The 25,532-nt window shown below is 42.4% G+C and overlaps 1 protein-coding gene across 5 annotated transcripts in view; it reads right to left on the bottom strand.

Annotated features, from left to right (window-relative positions):
• Window positions 1–25,532, bottom strand: part of LOC137377726 (kelch-like protein 4) — a 415,621-nt gene that overhangs the window by 36,555 nt on the left and 353,534 nt on the right. For all 5 annotated transcript variants that reach the window (XM_068047695.1, XM_068047698.1, XM_068047696.1 and 2 more), the window contains one exon: window positions 6,104–6,266. In XM_068047695.1, the coding sequence (XP_067903796.1) occupies window positions 6,104–6,266 (163 nt within the window). The remainder of the gene's footprint in view (window positions 1–6,103; window positions 6,267–25,532) is intronic.

Genomic DNA, 25,532 nt, shown 5'->3' with positions numbered 1-25,532 from the left:
GACTACCAGGATGCAGTCATGTAACTACAGGCCCATCTCACTCTGCTACTCTAACACGTAGAGGCAGCTTCTGTAAATAGTTAGCTCTGTACTGTGTATAATAGTTAGCTGTAAATAAACCTGTTTGAGATCTTCAATCAACTGAACTCCACGCATCTCATTTATGTTGCATCAAACAACATAAAAAGCTTCTCATTACAGTGCTCCATTGATGGAAGAAGTCAGGAGCAGCACCAACCTTTCCATTCACAAAGATGCGAAAAACCCACCAAAATAGCACTTAAAATTGTGCCGGCCATTCTAGAAAACAGCAATTAATATTCATGTAGCTGGTATCAACCCACTATCCTGATAGACAGAATCGTGCGACATATGCAGCATTAAAAAGCCAACACCTCGTAACTGACACATCGGTAGAGGTCCCTGGAAAGCACATGGACGATGCGGCGACCTGTTTCTTAAGTGGAAGTTGAGGGACGGCTCGAAGTGCGATTGTGACCACGAATCCCAGACCTTGGAACACATCACATCAATTTTCCCACTAAGACCTGTTGCGGGAGGCACATCATTTCTCCACTCAGCATCTCAGGAGGCCAGTGAATAAGATAGCTAGACTAAACAGCCCATTATAAGCTTTTCCCATTATATGAAAGAATAAGATAGAGAAGTGATTGACCTGGTTAATCTCCCAATTTTGGTGCGTTATCTTGAAATAACACTGGCGTACACATTACTATTTCTGTGGAATTGCCAGCTATGTGTCTTTAATCTGGAATAAATAAGATTGTTAAAGAGCTCAACATTGTACAATGCCAGGAATGCCACAGATTGTTGGTATTTTCTATTTTTCATTAGCTGCCAGTAAAGTGCATTAGTCATTTGTCTTAGTGGTAGCACTCCACCACAACCAGCGCACAGTGGTAGCACTGTGTACCATCTACAAGATGCACTGCAATCATTCGCCAAGACTCCTTCAACAGCACCTTCCAAACCTGCGACCTCTACCACCTAGAAGGACAAGGGCTGCAGATGCATGGGAACACCACCATCTGCCAGTTCCCCTCCAAGCCACACACCATCCTGACTTGGAAATATATTGTCATTCCTTCACTGTCGCTGGGTTAAAATCGTGGAACTCCCTCCCTAACAGCACTGTGGGTGTACCAACACCAGATGGACTGCAGCGGTTCAAGAAGGCAGCTCACCACCAAGGGCAATTAGGGATGGGCAACAAATGCTGGTCTAGCCAGCGACATTCACATCCCATGGAAGAATTTAAAAAAAAGGCCTGAGCCAGAGGTCATAGGATTAAGCCCCACAATATCTACCACACTTTAGTGCTGTACTAAGAGAATGCTGCAATGTCAAAGGTGCTGTCTTTTGGGTGAGGTCCCATCTGCCTGCTCAGACAAATGAAAAATGCAAAGAGCAGGAGAGTTCTCCCTAAATCCTGATCAGCATTTACCTGATTACGACTGGTGGAATCTTGCTGTGCACAAATTGGATGTTATATTTGCCAACAAAATAATACTGACTAAAATTCAAAAGTAATTTAGTAGGCTGTGAAACACTTTGGAATGTCCAAAAGACATAAAAGATACAATCTAATTCAAGTTCTTTCTTTAGTATTGTTACTGCAAGCACTGCCTGCAGAGTTTGTTCTGTGTAAATTTTAAATACATGAACCTTGCAATTACTGCTTGACTGAACATGGTGAAATAAATCTATTACTGCTGAGGTGTTTTAGTTTTACACTGATTATTGATTAGTTTTACACTGCAATGCAATGTATCATTAATCTTTGAGTCTTTTACATATAGTACAAAACTGCTAAGGACAATAGAAACCAAACAAATGGTCTTGATACTTGATTAAGATTAAGTAACGTGTGAATTAATGGTGATGCTACGTCCTGTCCCCATCACCATCTGGAACAATCCAGTTTCTAAGGAGTTCATCACATGGGTGCACTATGCAACATTTCACCTATGCAAATTCTTTCAGAGCAACTAATGCCAGCTGTATGTTGCAGTTTCCATAGAATCTAATAGGTAGCACCATATATCATTTTTGTCCTAATTTGTGACTCTCAAGTTTCTGCTGTTTCATTGCAAACAAGTGGTACTTGTTCTTTTATAAAAAAACATGAAATGCTGGAACCACTCAGCAGGTCTGGCAGCATCTGTGGAAAGAGAAGCAGAGTTAACGTTTCGGGTCAGTGACCCTTCTTCGGAACTGACAAATATTAAAAATGTCACAGGTTATAAGCAAGTGAGATGGGGGTGAGGTAAGAGATAACAAAGGAGAATGTGTAGATTGGACAAGGCCACATAGCTGACCAAAAGGTCATGGAGCAAAGGCAAACAATATGTTAACGGTGTGTTGAAAGACAAAGCATTAGTACAGATAGGGTGTTAACGGGCTGAATATTGAACAGCAGCAAGTGCAAACATGAAAAAAAAAACAGTGGGTAAGCAAACTGAACAAACTAAGATGAAATGAAATAAATACAAAAAAAAAAGATTGTAAAAAATGTAAAAAAGAAAAAAAGAAAAAATAACTAAAAATGAAAGGAAAATGGGGGGCTGTCATGCTCTGAAATTATTGAACTCAATTTTCAGTCCGGCAGGCTGCAGTGTGCCTAATCGGTAGATGAGATGCTGTTCCTGAGCGAGGAACAGCATCTCATCTACCGATTAGGCACACTATAGCCTGCCATACTGAACATTGAGTTCAATAATTTCAGAGCATGACAGCCCCCCCATTTTACTTTCATTTTTAGTTATTTTTTCTTTTTTTTTTTACATTTTTTACAATCTTTTTTTGCATTTATTTCATTTCAGCTTAGTTTGTTCAGTTTGCTTACCCACTGTTTTTTTTCATGTTTGCACTTGCTGCTGTTCAATATTCAGTCCGTTAACACCCTATCTGTACTAATGCTTTGTCTTTCAACACACCATTAACATATATTGTTTGCCTTTGCTCCATGACCTTTTGGTCAGCTATGTGGCCTTGTCCAATCTACACCTTCTCCTTTGTTATCTCTTGCCCCACCCCCACCTCACTTGCTTATAACCTGTGACATTTGTAATGTTTGTCAGTTCCGAAGAAGGGTCACTGACCCGAAACGTTAACTCTGCTTCTCTTTCCACAGATGCTGCCAGACCTGCTGAGTGGTTCCAGCATTTCTTGTTTTTATTTCAGATTTCCAGCATCCGCAGTATTTTGCTTTTATTCTACTTGTTCTTTTCTTTGCTCACCAGTTTTCTCCTCTCCCCTCTCTTTTCCTGCATGTGTTAATTCCTTGCTTCCATTGGTTCCATTGGTACCAATCATACTTTGATACCTTGCCCACGTGGGCATCTTTCAAGCATTAGACTTGACAGCAACAGGCAGGCTATTCATCATGGGTGCGTCACAAGCAAGACTATTGGTTATGTTATTGAACTAGTTATTCAGAGGCCTAGACTAATGATTCATAGTCATGAGTTCAAATCCTACTACGGCAGTTGGAGAATTTATATTCAGGTAATTAATTAAATATGGATTTTTTTAAATAGCTAGTATCAGTAATGGTGACCATAAAACTACTGGATTGTTGTAAGAACCCTAATTGGTTCACTAATGTACTTATATGTCTTATATGTGACTCCAGAACCAGTGGATTGTGGTCGACTCTTAACTGCCCTCTGAAATGGCCTAGCAAGCCACACCGTCACCTTCTCAAGGGCAATTAGGGATGGGCAATCAATGTTGGCCTTGGCAGCAAAGCCTACATCCCACAAATTATTTTTTTTTTAAAGCAATTTGTAGGCAAAGAACCTGGACAGTTTTCCCCTTCAGAACCCTGAAGGGTGCATCTGATATCTGGGCTGGGATTAATGCATGAGCACAGATCAGGGAGTGAACTTAAAACCTTCCTTCCTAGTTTGTCTGGTTCAGCCACTCACTGAGGTGCCTGAAACAGATGCCATTCGAATGTGTTGCACAGCTCACAACGGATTTCTAACATTCAAATAGGTATTCAGCATTTCAAATTTTAAAATATTTTGAGTGCATGAATATTGCAGGAGAGCTGTGTGAATCAGTCCGTCTGAGGGAGAAACTGAAAACACGTGCAACAGATACACAAAGACAGCCTCAGGCCATCAGGGCAATTTAGTATTTTACCCTCTTCAGTGCCCGGAGGGAAAAATAGCATTTCATTGAAACATGAGGCAGAGCAGTTTGGAACAGGCTTTGTGCCTGTTTTTGAACCTGAACTTGTAATTAGTGGACAGCAAACAGAGCAGCTCCCAGCAATGCCCATCTTTTTATAGGATATGTGGAACTTTCACTATTACAATACTATTGTAGCCCCCTCCCTCACACCTTCCTCTGTTACATTGATGGCTGCGTTGTAATCCAGACCTCCCTTTCAACTCCTCTTCCAACTCCTGCAGTGGCCTTTCTATCTTTGATTTCCTACACTCCACTAATGCATACTTCAATAACTGAATCTCATTCTTCCCCTGGGCAGTCTGCAAAACATCAATTGTTGCTCTCTCACTCATCTTTCTCCCATCCACATATCACTTCATTCCTCCCCCATTTTTTTTAATATTCCATAAACTGGGGTGTCTGAAAAAGCTGCTATTTGGATGTCGTGCACTCTTCTTAAAATGGATTTCGAATGTGTCTTCAAATAAATATTCAGCACATCAAATATTAAAACATTTTGAGTGGATGAATGTTGCGTCTGTGGAGAAGAGCCATTTGAATCAGCCCCTCTGAGGGAAAAAATTTAAATAGTGCTGAAGATACCCAAAGGTAGCCTCAGGCTATTAGCACAAATTAGCCAGCTTGTCTTTCCCATGCTTTTCACTGCCTTACTTAACAATTCCCATATCTATTTATTTTCATTCCTTTTTTCTGTCTCTAAAGGTGATCTTTCTATAACATCCTTCTTTCCAGTTTTTTTTAACCTTGATACCTACCTACTGTTCCTCACCCAGCCCTTTTGCATTGTTCAGTCCTATAATGGGGCCTTTTTGTCTGCGAGTCCTACAGCAGGGTCTGGACACAACATTAATGTATCTTTTCAGCTGCTGACTGATTTGCTGTGTACTTCCAGCACTTCTTGTTTCAAAATTCCAACACTTTTGCAATTTTTCTTTAAATCAGAAGTTGGAGCATTATCCAGTATAATGAATCCACGCTTTCAGTCCGATTGACGTTTTCTGCAGCACAATGATTAATGGTCCGGATTGTATGGTTGTAATAATGATGAAAACTTTAGCGTTTGCCATCATTAGCCTGTGAAACTGATAGCAACTTCGAGCATCTGCACTTGCATAGTTAAACATGTATTTCAGCAGTTGCTGTGATACTCTGCTCCTCCACATATTGCGCCGTTAAAGTGCCCGCAAACAGTAGTCATTAGCAATCATTTAACTGATGAGAATTTTGCCTTTTATGCTTAATATCGCTGTTAAACCCCTGAAAAAGTTACACCTTGTTAGTGAGGTGTAACTGGATTTTTAATGGTGCACTAAGTCATAACTAGCGCTGACCAACTTATCTGGCCATGAAAACTAATTTTATATTTGTGTAATTTCAAATAAAAATTCCATAGTTTCCTTTATATAGTAAAAAAGGTTAAGTTTGTTTATGATATTGCAGCTTCTAAGTGTATATCCCAATCTTTATTTTGCTCTCAGTAAAATTTATAGAAAGTGAAGAATAATCGACGCATTTTACTTCCTGGTTTGCTGTCCATAAGAATTCTTCAATGTGTTTGGCTGCTTACCACTGCTTGATGGCATCACTGTTGCTGGATGCTTGGAGTTCCCCTTGGCTGGGCATCGGATTCAAATTAACATCGGGAAAGGGGAAGTCTACGCCACAGAGATCAATAGATCTTTGTGGGCAGCTTTCTTCGAGGTCAATGGTGAGTGCCATCACTTCGCCATTGACCACAAAATTCGAAACATCGTATCATCTAGCATTAAGTACATTTATTGAGTTTAATTTAAATGTATGTTATTGAAAAGTGTTATGTGTAATTTCTTTTGTGAGTCAATGCAAAGATTTAACTCAGCCCATCTGCAATGAAGCTACTTACTTGCCATTTAATGCTGCAACTCCCACCGTGCTTCTTGGAGTTGACATGCTAGCAACATAGTTCCACTGACGAGCTTGTGGATCCCATCTTTCTACTGTGTTAAGGTAACTCCATCCATCGTGTCCACCAACTGCATACATTGGTCCTTCAAGTACTGCTACACCTGAAATAAGAGTGAAATTGGCCATGTTAGTGTTAGACAGTCAGAACATCTAATATTTAGAACGGTGGGCTTTAAGTGCTAAATATATTACAGTTTAAAAAAGAATTAGTTTCACAATATAAAGAAGAACTCCACAGCTAAACACATTGTGCAAAACAAATCACAAAGCATGAAATGTCAATAAGTCCAAATGAAATCAATCTTCATGAAGCACACACAACAACAGGATTATAATAGGCTGAATTTTGCAGTCAGTAGCGAAGCAAGAGCACTTGCCGTGACCTCAAAGAAAGCTGATCACTGTGATGTGGTTTGCCCCTTTCCCAATGTTAATTTGAAACTGGTGCCAAGCCAAGGAGTGATTTTTGTGCAGCAGCAGTGATGCCAGCCAGTCATGTTGAACTATTCATACACAGCAAACCAGGAAGTTAAAAGCAAATAGTATCCTTCACTTATAATTTAAATTTTCAGATAGTAAAATAAATGTAAATGTTTATGATTGGATTAAGATAGAAGCTAAAATAAACAAACATCTAAAAAATATACTTTACAAAAAATGTGGATTTTTTAAAATCGTTATAGAGAAGTTGACATTCTACAAATAGGAAATTAGCTTCTTAGGGCCAGTGAGGGCAGTAATTATGACTATTGCTGAAAATAGAGACATTTTGTCAAAGCTTTTCGTCTTGCATTCATCAGGACAATTCGCAAGAATACCAATGTAAGGGAAGCAACAAATTTAGACTGTATGAGAAGAGAGTGCTGATTGGTAGAGGCGTTGCCATGGAGAATGCACCAGTTTATGGTGACTAACCATAAACTGCCAAGATCTGTTTGAAATTTAAACCAGGCAGCTTGACTCTGATTGCTCAGGGCAATGCCTTGATCAATGAACCAGTGAATGGCTGTCACTTATTTTGTTTAGCTGAAACAGGCACAATGTGTGTACATGTTCTTTGAGTTTTGCAAGCACGGGCTGGTTGGGTACAGTCTGTACTCTGACTGGTGCAAACAGCAGAAGGGACATGTTGTTTTATATGATCTACCTGTCATTTGGATGTGCCGCCAAAATACCTAGCATCACACTGGCATTGAAATTCATATATCACGTTACTCATTTGTGTGATAGGCATAACGTCTTTTTGGCTTGATGGCAGCATCCTGCTAGAGGCGAACACCACACGTGTGCTACTGCATAGTAGCAGCGTGAAACAGCTAGCTTCATCTGTTGCTCAAATTTTGGGATACATTACCCTTCCAGAGTAATCTGAGGTAGACAGGGCACTTTTCAGGGCCAAAAATGACGGCCTTAGGCCCGTTCATAAGTTTGCATGATATGCAGCGAGAAATGATCTGATCAGCGTAGACATTGTCATGCAAGATGCCATTGATTTGCCCTATTTCAGCAGCAAGCTTGCATGGTGAGCTAGGGCCCTTTTTATGAGGTTGTCAATAAGGACAATCTTATAGCGTGTGGAACTGAAAGAATCCCAATGTGTGTATTGACCAGTGAAGGTAGGTTTGCGGTAAACCGTGGTAGAGAACCCCTTCGCAGATTTCTCAACTAGTACATCAAGGAAAGGGAGCTCATTTGACTGCTCTATTTCAAAGGTGAATTTGAGCACATCCAGAGGCTGCTGCAGAACCCATTAAGATGTGTAAGGAAATCCTTGCATGCAGCTGCAGATTCAAATATAGCAAGTGTATCGTCTACATATCGGAAATATGCAAGAGGTAGGAGGTTAGGTGTCATTCCCTCAAAGACACGTTTCTCATGGAACCCAACAAAGATGTTGTGAGAGCTGGGCCTAGAGGGGATCCCATGGCAACACCATCCATTTAGGCATACATGGTGTCGTTAAAGCTGAACTCAACGGCTCGAGTTGCAGACTTCATAAGTTCAATGAATACTGATTCACACAATGCTAGCAGGTTTGATCACCATGATATAGTGCTGTAGTGTAAATATCTATGGCTTCCTTAAGTGGTACATTGATGAATAGGCTAGCAATGTCAAATGAGCACATGGATACAGCATTGCTTATCGACATGCAAGTCCTGTATGGTCTTTGCAAATGTGACCATGGCATTAGTCCCCCTTGAAAGATGAAGGACAGACACAGCCCCACTCAGCTTAGCATAGATGCAGGGCCTCGGGAGTCACTGGAAAGGAGGTTCTACCTAGACCAACAGCACAGCTGTGCTCCCACATGTCAGAGGTTCCTGAGGCAATGTGGGGTCACAGGCTGACAATGGAGGAGTCCATCCAGCTCTTGTGCACCACCATGGTTCAGGGCTTTGAGTGCATGAGCTCCTCCATTGAGAGAGTAGCTAACCTCATGGAGAGCCAAATGCAGCAGTACTTGGAGTGCATGCAGGAACTGCGTACAGAAGTACACGGAATGCATGCCACACCGATCAGCAACACTGATGGGGCAGAGATGTTTGTAAGAGATGCCTGTTTTACACCAGCTGGTGTTCCCCTCCTACCATCCAGAGCACCAGCCCAGGGCTGAGGCTGTCACTGAGGAGGATGAGGGTTCTATACCCTATGGGGCAGCATCATTATCTTTGGCCTCCTTGGTCCTTCTGATTGAGGGAACATCTGCTCAGCAGGGCCCAGTGATGGAGGCTGCTCTCGCAATTGTTCAGATGCAGCAGCCTCTGGATGTGCCCCAGCAGGCAACTCCACGATGAGGACGACCACCACATACATCTCAGCTGCAAGTCAAGACCACCCCATCAGGCAGAGCATTGAGTCGGTCACAGGGGTGTCTTCTACCTGTAACGTTGTACTGTTTGAATGGTGGGGTCAAGAAAAGAGGTATCAAGTGGTGAGGGCGAGCAAGGTCTATCAAAGTTGATGGTGAAACCTTTGGGCGGATGTGCATCATTCATTGTTGATAGGAGTTTAAATGTTCCAGGTTGCGTCTTCAATGCCAGTGTTAACACAGGCAGCTCAGAGTGAATTTTGGACCATGCCATTCCTCCTGGGTCATACGAACATAGGAACATACGAATTAGGAGTAGGCCACTTGGCCCTTCGAGCCTGCTCCGCCATTCAATAAGTTCATGGCTAAACTGATAACTCCAAATTTCCACCTACCCCCAATAACCTTTCACCCCCTTGCTTATCAAGAATCTATCTACCTCTGCCTTAAAAATATTCAAAGACTCTGCTCCCACCGCCTTTTGAGGAAGAGGATGCCAAAGATTCCCAACCGTCTGAGAAATAAGTTCTCCTCATCTCTGTCTGAAATGGGTGGCTCTCTTGTTTTTAAACAGTGACCCTTAGTTCTAGATTCTCCCACGAGAGGAAACATACTTTCCACATCCACCCTGTTAAGACCCCTCAGGAACTTATATGCTTCAATCAAGTCGCCTCTTACTCTTCTAAATTCCATGGATACAAGCCGAGCCTGTCCAATCTTTCCTCATAAGACAGCCCGCCCATTCCAGGTATTAGTCCAGTAAATCTTCTCTGTACTGCTTCCAACGCATTTACATCCTTCATTAAATAAGGAGACCAGTACTTTACACAGTATTCCCGATGTGGTCTCACCAATGCTCTGCACAGCTGAAGCATAACCTCCCTACTTTTGTATTCAATTCCCCTTGCGATAAACGATAACATTCTATTAGCTTTCCTAATTACGTGCTGTACCTGCATACTAACCTTTTGCAATTCGTGCACTAGGAGACCCAGATCCCTCTGCATCTCAGAGCTCTGCAATCTCTCACCATTTAGATAATATGCTTCTTATTTATTCTTCCTGCCAAAGAGGACAATTTACCACTTTCCCACATTATACTCCATTTGCCAGGTCTTTGCCCATTCACTTAACCTATCTATATCCCTTTGTATCCCCCTTATGTCAGAGAGGCTCACTCGAAATGAGCCTGAATCAGATGATTCCTGATGTTAATGGCATCCTGATGAGACCCTTGAGCCCTGAACGAGCCTTGGGCACCTCCCTGTGCAGCCAGGGCACCTCCGTGTTCTGCACCCTCGCCTCTGCCTCCTCTTCCTCCTCCTCTTCCTCTGATCAGTTGTCTCCTTCAAGGGCTTCACCATCTTCAAGGTCCACTCCTCTCTGGAGGTCCATGTTGTGGAGAATGCAGCACACCACAACATGAGCGGGATCCTTGCAAGAGTGTATTGGAGGTTGCCACCCGACCAGTCCAGGCACCAGAAATGCATTTTCAGAAGTTCGATGGCCTGCTCAATGGTTGTCCTACTCAGCAGATTGCTTCAGTTGTAGCACTACTGTGCCTCTCTCTTGGGCTCCCATAGAGGGGTGAGTAGCCATCTCTTCAAGCGATATCCCTTGAATCCATCCACGGAGTTTGAGGAGTGGAGCGAAGAGTTGTTGCAGGCTGGCCTGGTCAAAGATGAAAGAGTCATGGCAGCTGCCAGGAATGTGAGCACACACATGAAGGAAGCTCTTGTTGTGGTCACAGACAAGCTGAGCGTACCGTCCGTCGTGTTGTGCGGCACTATCAACGTGCTAAATGGGATAGATTTCGAACAGATCTAGCAATGCAAAACTGGGCATCCATGAGGCACTGTGGGCCATCATCAGCAGCAGAATTGTACTCAACTACAATCGTGAACCTCATGGCCCAGCATATCCCCCACTCTACCATTACCATCAAGCCAGGAGACCAACCCTGGTTCAATGAAGAGTGCAGGAGGGCATGCCAGGAGCAGCACCAGGCATACTTCAAAATGAGGTGTCAACCTGGTGAAGCTACAACACAGGACTATCTGCGTGCCAAACTGCGTAAGCAGCATGCGATAGACAGAGCTAAGCGATCCCATAACCAACGGACCAGATCGAAGCTCTGCAGTCCTGCCACATCCAGCCGTGAATGGTGGTGGACAATTAAACAACTAACTGGAGGAGGTGGGGATGGGGGAGCCCAGCACATCAGTGCAAAAGATAAGGCTGAAGCATTTGCAACAGTCTTCAGCCAGAAGTGCCGAGTTGATGATCCATCTCGGCCTCCTCCTGAAGTCCCCAGCATCACAGATGCCAGACTTCAGCCAATTCGATTCACTCCGCGTGATATCAAGAAACAACTGAAGGTACTGGATACTGCAAAAGCTATGGGCCCTGATAATATTCCGGCTATAGTACTGAAGACCTGTGCTCCAGAACTTGCCGCACTCCTAGCCAAGCTGTTCCAGTACAGCTACAACACTGGCATCCACCCTTCAATGTGGAAAATTGCCCAGGTGTGTCCTGTACACAAAAAGCAGGACAAGTCCAACCCGGCCAATTACCGCCTCATCAGCCTCCTCTCAATCATCAGTAAAGTGATGGAAGGTGTCATCAACAGTGCCATCAAGCGGCACTTGCTTAACAATAACCTGCTCAGTGACGCTCAGTTTGGGTTTCGCCAGGGCCACTCAGCTCCTGACCTTATTACAGCCTTGGTTCAAACATGGACAAAAGAGATGAACTCAAGAGGTGAGGTGAGAGTGACTGCCCTTGACATCAAGGCAGCATTTGACCGAATAAGGTATCAAGGAGCCCTCGCAAAACTGAGGTCAATGGGAATCAGGGGGTAAACCCTCCGCTGGCTGGAGTCATACCTAGCGTTGTGGTTGTTGGAGGTCAATCATCTGAGCTCCAGGACATCACTGCAGGAGTTCCTCAGGGTAGTGTCCTGGGCCCAATCATAAGGTTAGAAGTGGGGATGTTCGCTGATGATTGCACAATGTTCAGCACCGTTCGTGACTCCTCAGATACTGAAGCAGTCCATGCAGAAATGCAGCAAGAACTGGACAATATCCAGGCTTGGGCTGATATGTGGCAAGTAACATTCGCGCCACACAAATGCCAGGCAATGACCATCTCCAACAAGAGAGAATCTAACCATCTCCCCTTGACATTCAACAGCATTACCATTGCTGAATTCCCCACGATCAACATCCTAGGGGCTACCATTGACCAGAAACTGAACTGGACTAGCCATATAAATACCGTGGCTACAAGAGCAGGTCAGAGGCTAGGAATCCTGAGGCGAGTAAGTCACCTCCTGACTCCCCAAAGCCTGTCCACCATCTACAAGGCACAAATCAGGAGTGTGCTGAATACTGTCCACTTGCCTGGATGGGTGCCGCTCCAACAACACTCAAGAAGCTTGACACCATCCAGGACAAAGCAGCCCGCTTGATTGGCACCCCATCTACAAACATTCACTCCCTCCACCACCGACACACAGTGGCAACAGTGTGTACCATCTACAGGATGCACTGCAGCAATGCACCAAGGCTCCTCAGACAGCACCTTCCAAACCCACGACCTCTACCAACTAGAAGGACAAGGGCAGCAAATATATGGGAACTCCACCACCTGCAAGTTCCCCTCCAAGTCACACACCATCCTGACTTGGAACTATATCGGCGTTCCTTCACTGTCGCTGGGTCAAAATCCTGGAACTCCCTTCCTAACAGCACCATGGGTATACCTACCCCAAATGGACTGCAGCGGTTCAAGAAGGCAGCTCACTACCACCTTCTCAAGAGCAATTAGGGATGGGCAATAAATGCTGGCCTGGCCAGCGTCGCCCACGTCCCATAAATGAATTTTTAAAAAACGTTGAGGGAATGGATGCTCTGCCTGTTGATGGATCTCACTGGCTGGTTACTGGGTGCCTTGATGTCCATGTGGGCGCGATCAATGATGCGCTGCACATGGAGGAATCCAGTAACGGAGGCAAAATCCACTCCGCTTTGTGCCTGTGAGGCCCCATCTGTCTAGAATAGAACGTACTGTCCACCTCTCACAAACAGTGCTTCAGTGATGTGTGAGATGCAGTGGTGTGCAGCTGATCTTTGGAAGAAGCCAGAAACTAAGAAGTTCAAGGCCACTATGACTTTAATGGCTACTGGCAGGGCCTGGCGACCAGTGCTGCGAGGTTTTCGGTCTTCAGCGATGAGAATCTTTGACCATCTGCCTGGAGAGTTGCAGCCTCCTGTGGCACTGGTTCTCAGTCATCTCAAGGTAGCGTCTTCTTGGCCAGTAGATCCTACACTCAGGGTATGGCCTCTATGTCGATCCTGCTCCTGGTACTTCTCCTGTGCCCTACTGATGCCTAGGTCTCCGCCCTTCCTGCGGAGGGTGTTGCTCCTCATTGCCACTGAACCTGAAATCTGAGGCCCATGCCCCCATTGCCAGCTGTTCTTTTCCATGTGCTCAACTGACCCCCCAATTATGTTTGACAGCCCTGTTCCCTTCTTTTATGGGCCCACGATGTCGGGAGGATGGCGACGCCCTGCATTGCCCAAGCATATGCACCCCCATCAAGATCAGAACATGCCACTTAACAAGCTCTCAATGAGCTCCTTAACCATCTTAATTGGCATTGTTAATGGATCGGGTGGGTTCTCCGGGCCACCCTACCCCCACCCTGGTGAAAACCACCAGCACCAGGAATGGCTTTGGGAAACCAGCATGCCACCTGGCGCCAGTATTTTCATCCCTGCCCACCTCCATTCCTGCCCCCAGCGGGACCTGAAAATTGAGCCCCAGAAGTTGCTGTCAGTTTCAGTGGAGTAATGACAACAGAAAAACTTCATTACCTTTAAAAAAAAATCTGGGTCATTCATCCTTTCAGAATGGCCACCAAAACACAACTAGAAAAGGTAAGGTCTTAATCAGACCTAGAACTAGATGACCAAACTCAGAAGAATGAGAATTTATCAGAACTAATCTAGGCATGTAGTCCAGTTTTCACACTTCAGCCAGTTTGAGTTCTATTGCACTGATGAGTATTCTATGCACATGAGGGGCGGCACAGTGGCGCAGTGGTTGGCACTGCAGCCTCACAGCTCCAGGGACCCGGGTTCGATTCCGGGTACTGCCTGTGTGGAGTTTGCAAGTTCTCCCTGTGTCTGCGTGGGTTTTCTCCGGGTGCTCCGGTTTCCTCCCACAAGCCAAAAGACTTGCAGGTTGATAGGTAAATTGGCCATTATAAATTGTCACTAGTATAGGTAGGTGGTAGGGAAATATAGGGACAGGTGGGGATGTTTGGTAGGAATATGGGATTAGTGTAGGATTAGTATAAATGGGTGGTTGATGTTCGGCACAGACTCGGTGGGCCGAAGGGCTTGTTTCAGTGCTGTATCTCTAATCTAAAAAAAATGAAATGATGTGTTGTACATAACTGAGCTTTTCTGTGGAATTGTGTGCATGATGTAAATTATGTTTTTTTTTTGTGGTTTGTTCTCTTGATCATCGTGCTATTAGGATATTGTAGAAAGAGAAAGGAACAGATCAAAGTGTAGCAACTTGTAAAATATTCCACAGTATTGATAGTAGATCAGAATGAACAGCCCTAAAGGCTTGGGATCATTTTCAAAATACTATTACATCAAAAACCTAAAGATGGCATGTGCTTGTTCAGCAACCAGCCCAACCTTCTGCTGAAAAATGTATCACATCAGCATAAAAACTTCTGAAATCTTCTGTATTTGTATATTAACAGAGTAATCCTCACAGCATAGGCTATGACCAGTAGCAGTGTCTGGTCAGAAACTACTGTGTACTTGAAAACAGTGGGAAATATAAAGTACTGATACTGTGTAATAAAGATTGAATGAAGGGGACTGAAAAATACTGATATTGTGCAATGACGGGAGCTGAAATATTAGTCAGATTGAGAAAAGATATTTACAGAAGAAAATTGCAAACTCATAAATATGAAGTATATTTTGTCAACACTAAAATAATTTGTACTGCTGGCTTCCACAACAAACATAATGAGATTTTTCCCTCCTTTGCATCTAATGGCCACGAATAATGATATCAGCTCATTGTTCTATGAATAATGTGGCATTCAATCTATATCAAGACAAACATGAAAGAACTTGTAAAAAATGAGAAGTTAAGATTAAGACAAGCTGACAGAGTTTTCTAATTTAAAGGTACTGAAGCTTGTGAAAATCAAGAATTTCATATTTAATTGTGAAACTGCTTTTCTTCACAGCTATTCATGACCTAGGCTTGGGTGTGCAGGGCACAGTTTCAAAATTTGCAGATGACACAGTGTGGAAGTGTTGTGAACAGTGGGGAGGATAATGATAGACTTCAAGAGAACATTGACAAGCTGGCAAATGGGCGCAAGTATGCAGATGAAATTTAATGCAGAGAAGTGTGAAGTGGTACATTTTGGAAGAACAAGGAAAGGTAATATAAAATAAAGAGCGTCCTTCTAAACGGGGTGCAGGAACAGAGACACTGGGGGTATATGCACACAAATCATTGAAGGTGGCAGGAAGTTTGAGATAGTGGTTTAAAATGCATAAAGAATCCTGAATTTTTCAAAAAAAGAGAGTACAAAAGCAGGTAAAAGCCCAAAAGGAAGTAATGATGAACCTTTATAAAACTGGAGTATTATGTCCAATTCTGGGCACAACATTTTACAAAGGATGTGAAGGCTATAGAGAGGGTGCAGAAAAGATTTACGGGAATGGTTCCAGGGATGAGGGACTTCAGTTACGTGGATAGATTGAAGAGGCTGGGTTTGTTTTCCTTGAAGATGAGAAAGTTGAGAGAGGATTTTGAAATTGTGCCTTGCATACCCAAATCTAGGCCATTAATATATATGTCAAGAAAATCAGTGTAACAATTAAATAAGAAATTCTTAATTCACAAAAGCTTCAATATCTTAGTTACAGAGTAGATAAAGAGAAACTGTCCCCATTGGCAGAAAGGTCAAGAACCAGGGGACACCGATTTAAGGTGATAGAGAGCTGGTACAGACATGAAGGGCTGAATGGCCTCCTTCTGTGCTGTAAGCATTCTGTGAAAATCCTGTTCAATAATGTGAATTATTTTAACTGGTCCAAACATAGATATTACCTTTATAGCAATTACATTCAGTTACATTGATTGTACTTTGCATAATAATTATAAATAAAGGAGTCCCAAAATGGCAAATCAATCTCATTTGCAGCTATTTTTATATTTTAAAATCAACTTGAAATGCTTTAATATTATTTATTGATTTTGGTAAGTGTGCTGGAATCAATAGTAGTGAAAGTTTGGTTAGATTTCATTTCGAATGAATTTTCAAATTTCCATGTAAAAGATCCAGGGAGCAGAATGTAATATTTTCCTGCAATGCTAAGGATTGATATGTCATGGTATCATGATACTAACAGCAAGAACATTTCATACTCCATTCTGTAGTGTTTTGAAAATTGCATTGTGTATTTGAGGCTACCATACTGTTACGACTGACCGTTCCAGTCAAAGCCCCCAATCAAAATATACAATTCTGATTCAATCCTGTTGCTCCACAGATCACCTAACATATCATTTAAAACTTTCCAAATTAAAGACAGACCCAGCCAAATTGTACCATCTATTAACCTCCGAATGAAGCGGACCAAACCAGGCGTCTTTAAATCAACAAATTAACTCTTTAATTAGAAGAACTAAATTCTTAAACACTATGAAGATATAAACAACATTTAAAATAGAAAAAAATAGAGTCCTTGCAAATTTACAGTCCAATGTTGCTTGATGTCCTCACAGAATGATGCTTTCATTCTCCAGCGAATTTCAACAATTACCGACTTGCAAACACTTTCAACAGAATCAATCTGACTTTACAGTTTTTGAGGGATAAAAGATTGTCACAGTCTAAGTTCCCTTTCTTCAATTTAAATTACCAGAGATCTCTGTTTTGGCTTGACCTTTTTTTAAAATTTTGAGAGATAATAATTAAACAGACTAAAATCCTATTCCTTCAGTTTAAATGGGTTGAGATCTCTTTTTCAGGTGGGCTAAACACCACAGCTGTCTGCATCCTTTGTCTGTGTGTTCTGTTAGAACAAGCTATCTTCAACTAAAAGCCAGTTCAAAATTGAATTGTAACGAATGTATCACTTGCTACTCACTCCCAGGGGCTGTATCTATGGTAACAAGAATGCACTCTTTGAATCGCAGTCTCCAAATGGCTGTTTCTAATGGCAACCAAAAATGCACCTTTCTATAATTCCTGAGGATTGCCAGTTCTTAAAGCAATACTGATCCTCTGCAAACCTTAAAGGCAAATTGCATATTCCCCCCCCCCCCCTAAAAAACTACAGGGCCATGACAATACACACACATAGGTCAGCAGAGGGGCTGGAAAGTGCAAGTAAAAGAATAAAGAAGAATCCATTGTTTTTCAACAGCATGCAGTCTTGTATCTCTTACTAAACTTGGCTGAACCTTACTTCAGTCCTGAGAATACCACACATTCCACCTCTGATCTCATTTACTCTTATTGTATTTTTGCAAGCAGGTTCATGCTCATCTTTTTGTAAAGCTGCTCATTAAAGGTCTTAAGTACAATCCCAAATTAGCAAGATGTGAGTCACGAATATAGCTCGTCCAATCCAGATAATCCACACATTTGGAATTGAGGCCATGGAGTAGTACAGTAAGTAAAGTATAAACACAGAATTCTGCTAGAGTCATCCACAGTTAATCATTTAGAAATTGGAAATATATTTCAAAATCTCAAGTTGTCATACTGATGGCATTCAGTGCTAGCAACAGCACCAAAAATCCTACTTTACTGGAGAAGATAGCACAGGAACATATTCCAGCAGGCTCAACATTGGAGGGCACCAAGACTTGGAGCCAATACCTTTTCCTGCATGGCACTCTGCTTATTGCCTAATTGGTAGGGAGTCCAGACCTCCACTTCTTCAGAGCAAGTTCATCCATCTCAGTGTGTGTGTATGTGTATATAATATAAATTATTATGTTTGTTATTGGACTAATAACTCATTGTATATCTGTGAATGACTGAAAAGAGCAGTTCATTTTATTTTTGCATATTCATTTAATAAAATTATCGAGCCATAGAGTCATTTGCAGCATAGAAGGAGGCCATTTGGCCCATTGAGTCCATACCTGCTCTCCATGGAGCAATCCAGTCAGTCCCACTCAATCCTCGTAGCCCTGCACGTTTATTTCCTTCAAGTGTCCATCCAATTTCCTTTGGAAATCATTGATTGTTTCTGCTTCCACCACCTTCGTGGGCAGAAAGTTCCAAGTCATTACCACTCGCTGCGTGAAAAAAGTTCTTCCTCATCTTCCCCCTGCATCTCTTGTCCAAAGCCTTCAATCTGTGTCCTCTAGTCCTTGTACCAACAATTAATTGGCATAGTTTTTCCTTGTCTAACTTATCTAAGCCTGTCACAATCTTGTACACCTCTATTAAATCTCCCCTCAATCTCCTTTGCTCCAGGGAGAACAAACTCAGTTTTTCAAATTTAACTTTGTAGCTAAAAATCCCTCATCCCTGGAACCATTCTGTTAAATCTCCTCTGCATCTTTTCAGGAACCCTCATATCCTTCCTAAAGTGTGGTGACCAAAACTAGATGCAATATTCCACTTGGGGCCTAACCAGAGCTCTATAAAGGTTCAGCATAAGTTTTTTGCTCCTGTACTCAATGCCTCTATTTATAAAGCCCAGGATCCCATATGCTTTGCCACCTTCAAAGATCGATATACATGCACCCCAAGCTCCCTCTTTTCCTGCGCACTCATTAGAATTGCCTCACCCTATCCCTTCTGCCAAAATGCATCACCTCACATTTGTCCATATTAAATTCCATCTGCCACTTGTCTGCCTATTCTGCTAGCCTATCTATGTCCTGTTGCAGGTGTTTCATATCAACCTCACTGTTTGCCACTTCTCCAAGTTTGGTATCATCAGCAAATTTGAAATTCTACTTTGTATTCCAAGATCCAAGTCATTTATATATGGTAAGTTTGACAAATTTATTAGGGTTCTCTGAAGATGTAACAAGCAGGGTAGATAAAGGGGAACCAGTATATGTAGTGTATTTGGATTTCCAAAAGGCATTTGATAAGATGCCACGTGAAAGGTTACTGCACAAGATAAGAGATCATGGTGTTGGGGGTAACTATATTAGCATGGATGGAGGATTAGCTCACGAACAGGAAACAGAGAGTCAGGAAACATGGATCATTTTCCATATGTCAAACTGTAACTAGAAGGATGCCACAGGGATCAGTGCTGGGGCTGAACAATGTACGGTCCATATTAATGCTTGGATGAAGGGACAGTGTGTATTGTAGCCATATTTGCAGATGATACAAAGATAGGTGGGAAAGCAAGTTGTGAGGAGGGCACAAAGAATCTGCAAAGGGAGAGATAGGTTAAGTGAGCGGGCAAAATTAGGAAAATGGAATATAATGTGGGAAAATGTGAGGTTATCCACTTTGGTAGGAAGAATATAAAAGCAGAATATTATTTAAATGGAGAGAGACTGCAGAATGCTGCGGTATAGAGGGATCTGGTTGCCCTCGTACATGAATCAAAACAAGTTAGTATGCAGGTTCAGCACGTAATTAGGAAGGCAAATGAAATGTTGGCCTTTATTGCAAGAGGGATGGTGTATAAAAGTAGAAAAGTCTTGCTAAAACTGTACAGGGCATTGGTGAGACCATACCTAGAGTGTGTACTCTAAAACTGCGTACAGTTTTGCTCTCCTTATTTGAGAGATATACTTGCATTTGAGGCAGTTTAGATAAGTTTCATTAAGTTGATTCCTGAGATGAAGGGGTTGTCTTATGAGGAAAGATTGAGCAGGTTGGGCCTGTACTCATTGGAGTTTAGAAGAATGAGATGTGATCTTATTGAAACATACAAGATTCTGAGGGTCTTGGTAGGGTAGATGCTGAGAAGAAGATTCCCCTTGTGGGGGTATCTAGAACTAGGGGGAACAAGGGGGTCTCCCATTTAAGATGGTAATGAGGAGGATTTTGTTCTCTCAGAGGGTCATTAAACTTTGGAATTCTCTACCTCAGAGAGCAGTTGAGGCTGGGTCATTGAATATATTAAAGGCTGAGTTAGACAGATTTTTTTGAACCACAAGGGAGTCTAGGGTTATGGGGGGCAGGCAGGAAAATGGTGTTGAGGCCATGATCAGATCAGCCATGATCTTATTGAATGGTGGAGCAGACTTGTGGGGCTGATTGACCTACTGCTGCTCCTATTTCTTATGTTCTTGAAATGGCAAATGTGCAAATTTGGATTTAACACTGAAATTATAGAAAAGCCATTAAGCACCCAAATGGGTCAAGTATGAAAGTAGTCAGTATCAACCCTACAGAGTAGAATATTTCCAAGTCTGGTACCTAATATTGTGATACTTTATCTGATTTCAAATGGGATGACTCTGGGAGTTCTGCAATTAGCTTCAGATTTTTCCAAGATTTAGGAGGGAATTCTTCTGGAAATTTCATGCATGTAGACATCAGCTAAGAGTCACAGAATCGTTACAGTGCAGGAGGAGGCCATTCAGCCCACCGAGTCTGTGCCGACTATCAACCACCCATTTATACATTAATCCCATTACCTTCTCACATCCTCACCACCTACCTATACTAGGGGCAATTTATAATGGCCAATTTACCTATCAACCTGCAAGTCTTTTGGCTTGTGGGAGGAAACCGGAGCACCCGGCGAAAACCCACGCGGTCACAGGGAGAACTTGCAAACTCCGCACAGGCAGTACCCAGAATCGAACCTGGGTCGCTGGAGCTGTGAGGCTGCAGTGCTAACCACTGCGCCACTGTGTTTTCATAACTGAAATTCCCCATCCCTGGAACCATTCTCGTGAATCTTTTCTGTACTCTCTCCAATGCCCTCACATCTTTCCTAAAATGCGGTGCCCAGAACTGGATGCAATACTTCATCTGAGGCTGAAATAGTGTCTTATACAAGTTCAGCATAACTTCCTTGCTCTTGTACTCTATGCCCCTATTAATAAAGCCCAGGACACTGTATGCTTTATTGACCGCTCTCTCAACCTGTCCTTCCCCCTTCAATGACTTATGCACATATACACCTAAGTCCCTCTGCTCCTACACTCCCTTTAGAATTGTGCCCTTTATTTTATATTGTCTCTCCATGGTCTTCCTACCAAAATGAATCACTTCACATTTCTCTGCATTGAATTTCATCTGCCACCTGTCTGCCCATTCCACAAACCTGTCTATGTCCTATTGAAGTTCTACACTATCCTCACAGTTCACAATGCTTCCAAGTTTTGTATCATCTGCAAACTTTGAAATTGTGCCCTGTACACCAAGGTCTAAGTAATTCATATATATTAGGAAAAGAAAGGGTCCCAACACTGATCCCTGGGGAACTCCACTGCAAATCTTCCTCCAGCCTGAAAAACATCCATTAACCACTACTCTTTGTTTCCTGTCACTCAGCCAATTTCATAACCATTTTGCTACCGTCCCTTTTATTCAATGAGCTACAAGTTTGCTCACAAGTCTGTTGTGTGGCACTGTATCAAATGCCTTTTGAAAGTCCATGTACATCATGTCAACAGCATTGCCCTCATCAACCCTCTGTTACCTCCTCAAAAAAACTCCAGCAAGTTAGTTAAACATGATTTTCCCTTAAGAAGTCCATGCTGCTCTCCTTAATTAACTCGCATCTGTCTATGTAACTATGATTATGTCCAAATTATTTTGTCTAGAGGTTTTCCCACCACTGAATTTAAACTGACTGGCCTGTAATTGCTGGACTCACCTTTACACCCTTTTTTGAACAAGGGTGTAACATTTGCAATTCTCCAGTCCTCTGGCACCACCCCCAAGTCTAAGGAAGACTGAAAAATTATGGCCAGTGCCTCTGCAATTTCACCCTCACATCCCTCACTAACCTTGGATGCATCTCATCTGGTCCTGGTGCTTTATCTAATTTAAGTACAGACAGCCTATCTAATACTTCCTCTTTATCAATTTTAAACCCTTCTACTGTCTGACGTACCTCCTCTTTCAACATTTCCAGGGGTGCATCTTTTTCCTTGTTAAAGACAGATGCAAAGTATTAACTTAATACCTCAGCTATGCCCTCTGCCTCCATGTGTAAATCCCCTTTCTGGTCTCTAATCGGCCCCACTCCTCCTTTTATCACCCTTTTATTATTTTTATATGCCTATAGAAAACTTTGAATCTCCTTTAATGCTAGTTGCTAGTCTCTTTTCATGCTCTCTCTTTGCTTCTCTTATTTGCTTTTTCACTTCACCTCTGGACCATCTATATTCAACCTTGTTCTCAATAGTATTTCCTACCTGCATCTGTCATAAGCACGCTTTTTCTTCTTTATCTTAATCTCTACCTCTTTTGTCATCCAGGGAGCTCTGGATTTTTTTGCCCCACTTTTCCCCTTCGAGGGACCATACCTTGACTGTGCCCGAACTATCTCTTCTTTGAAGGTAGTCAAATCAATAGTTCATCTATCGGTTTTCCTGCCAGCTTTTGACTCCAATTTATTTGCCCCAGCTCTATCCTTACCCCACTGAAGTTGGCCTTCCTCCAGTTAATTATTCTCACCCTGGATTGCTCTTTGTCCTTTTCCATAGTCAGCCTAAACCTTATGATAGAATGATCACTATCCCCTAAATGCTCTCCTACTGATACTTGATCCACTTGGCCCACCTCATTCCCAAGTACCAGGTCTAGCAGTGCCTCCTTTCTTGTTGGACTAGCAACATACTGTTGTAGAAAATTTTCCTGAACACACTCTAAGAATTCTTGCCCCTCACTGCCCTTTACACTACTACCACCCCTCCCCCTTTTTTTCCCTTTCCTATCTTTTCTGAACACCTTGTATCCAGAAATATTTAACACCCTGCCCTTCTTTGAGTCAGGTCTCTGTTATAGCCACAACATTTCCACATGGCAATCTGCACCTGTACCTCACCAATCTTATTAACCACACTCTGTGCATTCACATACATGCACATTAAACCTGATTCAGACTTTATTACTTTCTCCATTACTCTGACCCCACCTAATTTATTATTCCCTACTCTTGTGCCATCTATCTCCCCCAGTATTCTGTGCATCTTGGTATTCCTCTCTGATACTTGCTGCTGGTTCCCACACCCCTGACAAGTTACCAGTTTTGCTTCCCTCCAATCTGAGCTCCCTCTCAGGTTCCCATACCCCTGACAATTTAGTTTAAACCCTCCCCAACAGCACTAGCAAATCTCCCTTCGAGGATATTTGTCCCAGTCCTGCTAAGATGCAACCATCTTGTACAGGTCCCTCCTGCCTCAGAACTGGTCCCAATGTCTCAGAAATCTGATGCCCATCAGTTCTCCAGCCATGTGTTCAATTGTTCAATTCTCCTTTTCCTATGCTCACTTGCACGTGGGACTGGGAGTAATCCTGAGATTACTGCTTTTGAGGAGCTGCTTTTTAATCTCCTTCCTAGCTCCCTAAAATCTGCTTTTAGGATGTCATTCCCCCTTCTTACCTATGTCTTTGGTACCAATGTGAACCATGACCTCTGGCTGTTCACCCTCCCCCAGAAGAATGTCCTGTAGCCGCTCTGTGACATCCTTGACCCTGGCACCAGGGAGTCAACACACCATACTGGAGTCACGTTTACTGCTGCAGAAATGCCTACCTGTTCCCCTAACTAACGAATCCCCTATCACTGCTGCTCTTCCACTCTTCTTCCTCCCTTCCTGTGCAGCTGAGCCACCTGTGGTGCCACAAACTTGGCTGTGACTGCACTCCTCTGAGGAACCATCACCCTCACCAGTATCCAAAATGGAAAACCAATTGGCAAGTGTGTTCATATCAGGGGACTCCTGCACTACCTACCTGGTTCTCTAAGGACAGGACTCAGCCTCACAATTTTGCTCCCTGTATGTTCAAACAGTCTGCTCACATTCACCATTTAGGTTTGTACAAGAGGAATGGGTGAGGTACAGGATGGCAATTATAATCCATTAAGGAGTCATAACTTAAAGAGAAATTGTTACATTTCTTGCCCTATCACTTAACATTACCCTGCACCACTGTGTTTTTGAGGAACTGAGAACTTGGCAAAGTATCTTGTCAAAGAAATTCAGACTCTGTTACATTTTTCCAACACTTTCGCGACAAATGAGCATGGCCTCAAAGAATTTCACAAATACCTAAATCAACAGAGATGACTTTGAGCTGATATATGACCAAATGCATTTACTTGGCATGAAAAATGTGAGATAACTCGGATGTATTTAACTTTACCAATTTTCTCCCTTCTGCTCCGGAAGGTGTCTACTCCTTGCTGGAGTACAGTTACAATAGTGCTGGTCACTCTACAGTATCTTAACTAGGTTTTGTTCATGCATATATGAGTCTTGACAGCTAGTTTTTAACAATTAGAATTTAATTTCAGCAGTAACCAAGTTATCTTATTTGAGTAGCCAACAATATTAAAGTAACACCAGTAGGAAAATCTAGGCATGAGTGCTGATCAGCTCTTGGAGAGGGTAACATAGCTAAGCCCAATCTACCACCACAATGATGCTTACCAGTGCCAGAGTATCTAAATGGTGGGTGAAGCAACAATTTGTAAGATTCAGATATTTTCAGCTTAAGAGGTATATCTGAAAAAATGAGAATTCCTGCATGTCATTACAACATGAATATGATGCTGTCATGGAAATCTATGTCGTGAAAAAAACATTGAACCTTATTTGATGGATTAATGGGAGTATAAGGAGATTGCACTAATTGACTAGTATGGTAAAACAAAAAATGACCACTCACTTAAATGGAAATTGTTCCCTGTGTGCTGCTATCAGGTCATTCTATTACAGTAATCAGTCATGGGATGCTTTGATGTCAATAGTTATAAATCATTGATATTTTAGAGAAGTTGCTACACTATTCACTCAATCTAACCCTTTTATTTTGCTTTGCCATTTCTTCTCTTCTGCTTTGTCCTGGCCAACATCTATCCGTCAACATCACTTTAAAAAAAACAGCTGATCTGGTCATTACCTCATTGCTGTTTGTAAGACCTCCCTGGGCCAAATTGACTGCAGTATTTCCTACATTACAACAGTGACTACACTTCAAAAAAGTACTTAATTGGCTGTAAAGTGCTTTGGGACATCTTGAGGTCAAGAAAGATGCTATAAGAGATGTCTTTCTTTCTGAGAAGAAGAAAACACTGTAAATACAGACTGAGACCCAATGTTCCCTGGCCACAGCAATAATGCATCAAATCACTGAGATACAAAAGAGGTAACAAACCAAAATACAAAATAAGTTAGGTGTTTCAATATTTTAAAGGAGTGAAAGAGCAAGACCCGTGGTCTAGATGCAAAATATTGGCCAGGAGGGCAATCTGTTTACAGAAAGTAAACCGCTAGTGACTGATATAAATCAATTGCAGCTACAGCAAATTTTGGCCATCAG

The sequence above is a fragment of the Heterodontus francisci genome, chromosome 15 (assembly GCF_036365525.1).
Source record: "Heterodontus francisci isolate sHetFra1 chromosome 15, sHetFra1.hap1, whole genome shotgun sequence".
NCBI lineage: Eukaryota > Metazoa > Chordata > Chondrichthyes > Heterodontiformes > Heterodontidae > Heterodontus > Heterodontus francisci.
The sequence above is the reverse complement of the archived record's forward strand: the minus strand, read 5'-3'. Positions and strand labels throughout refer to the sequence as shown.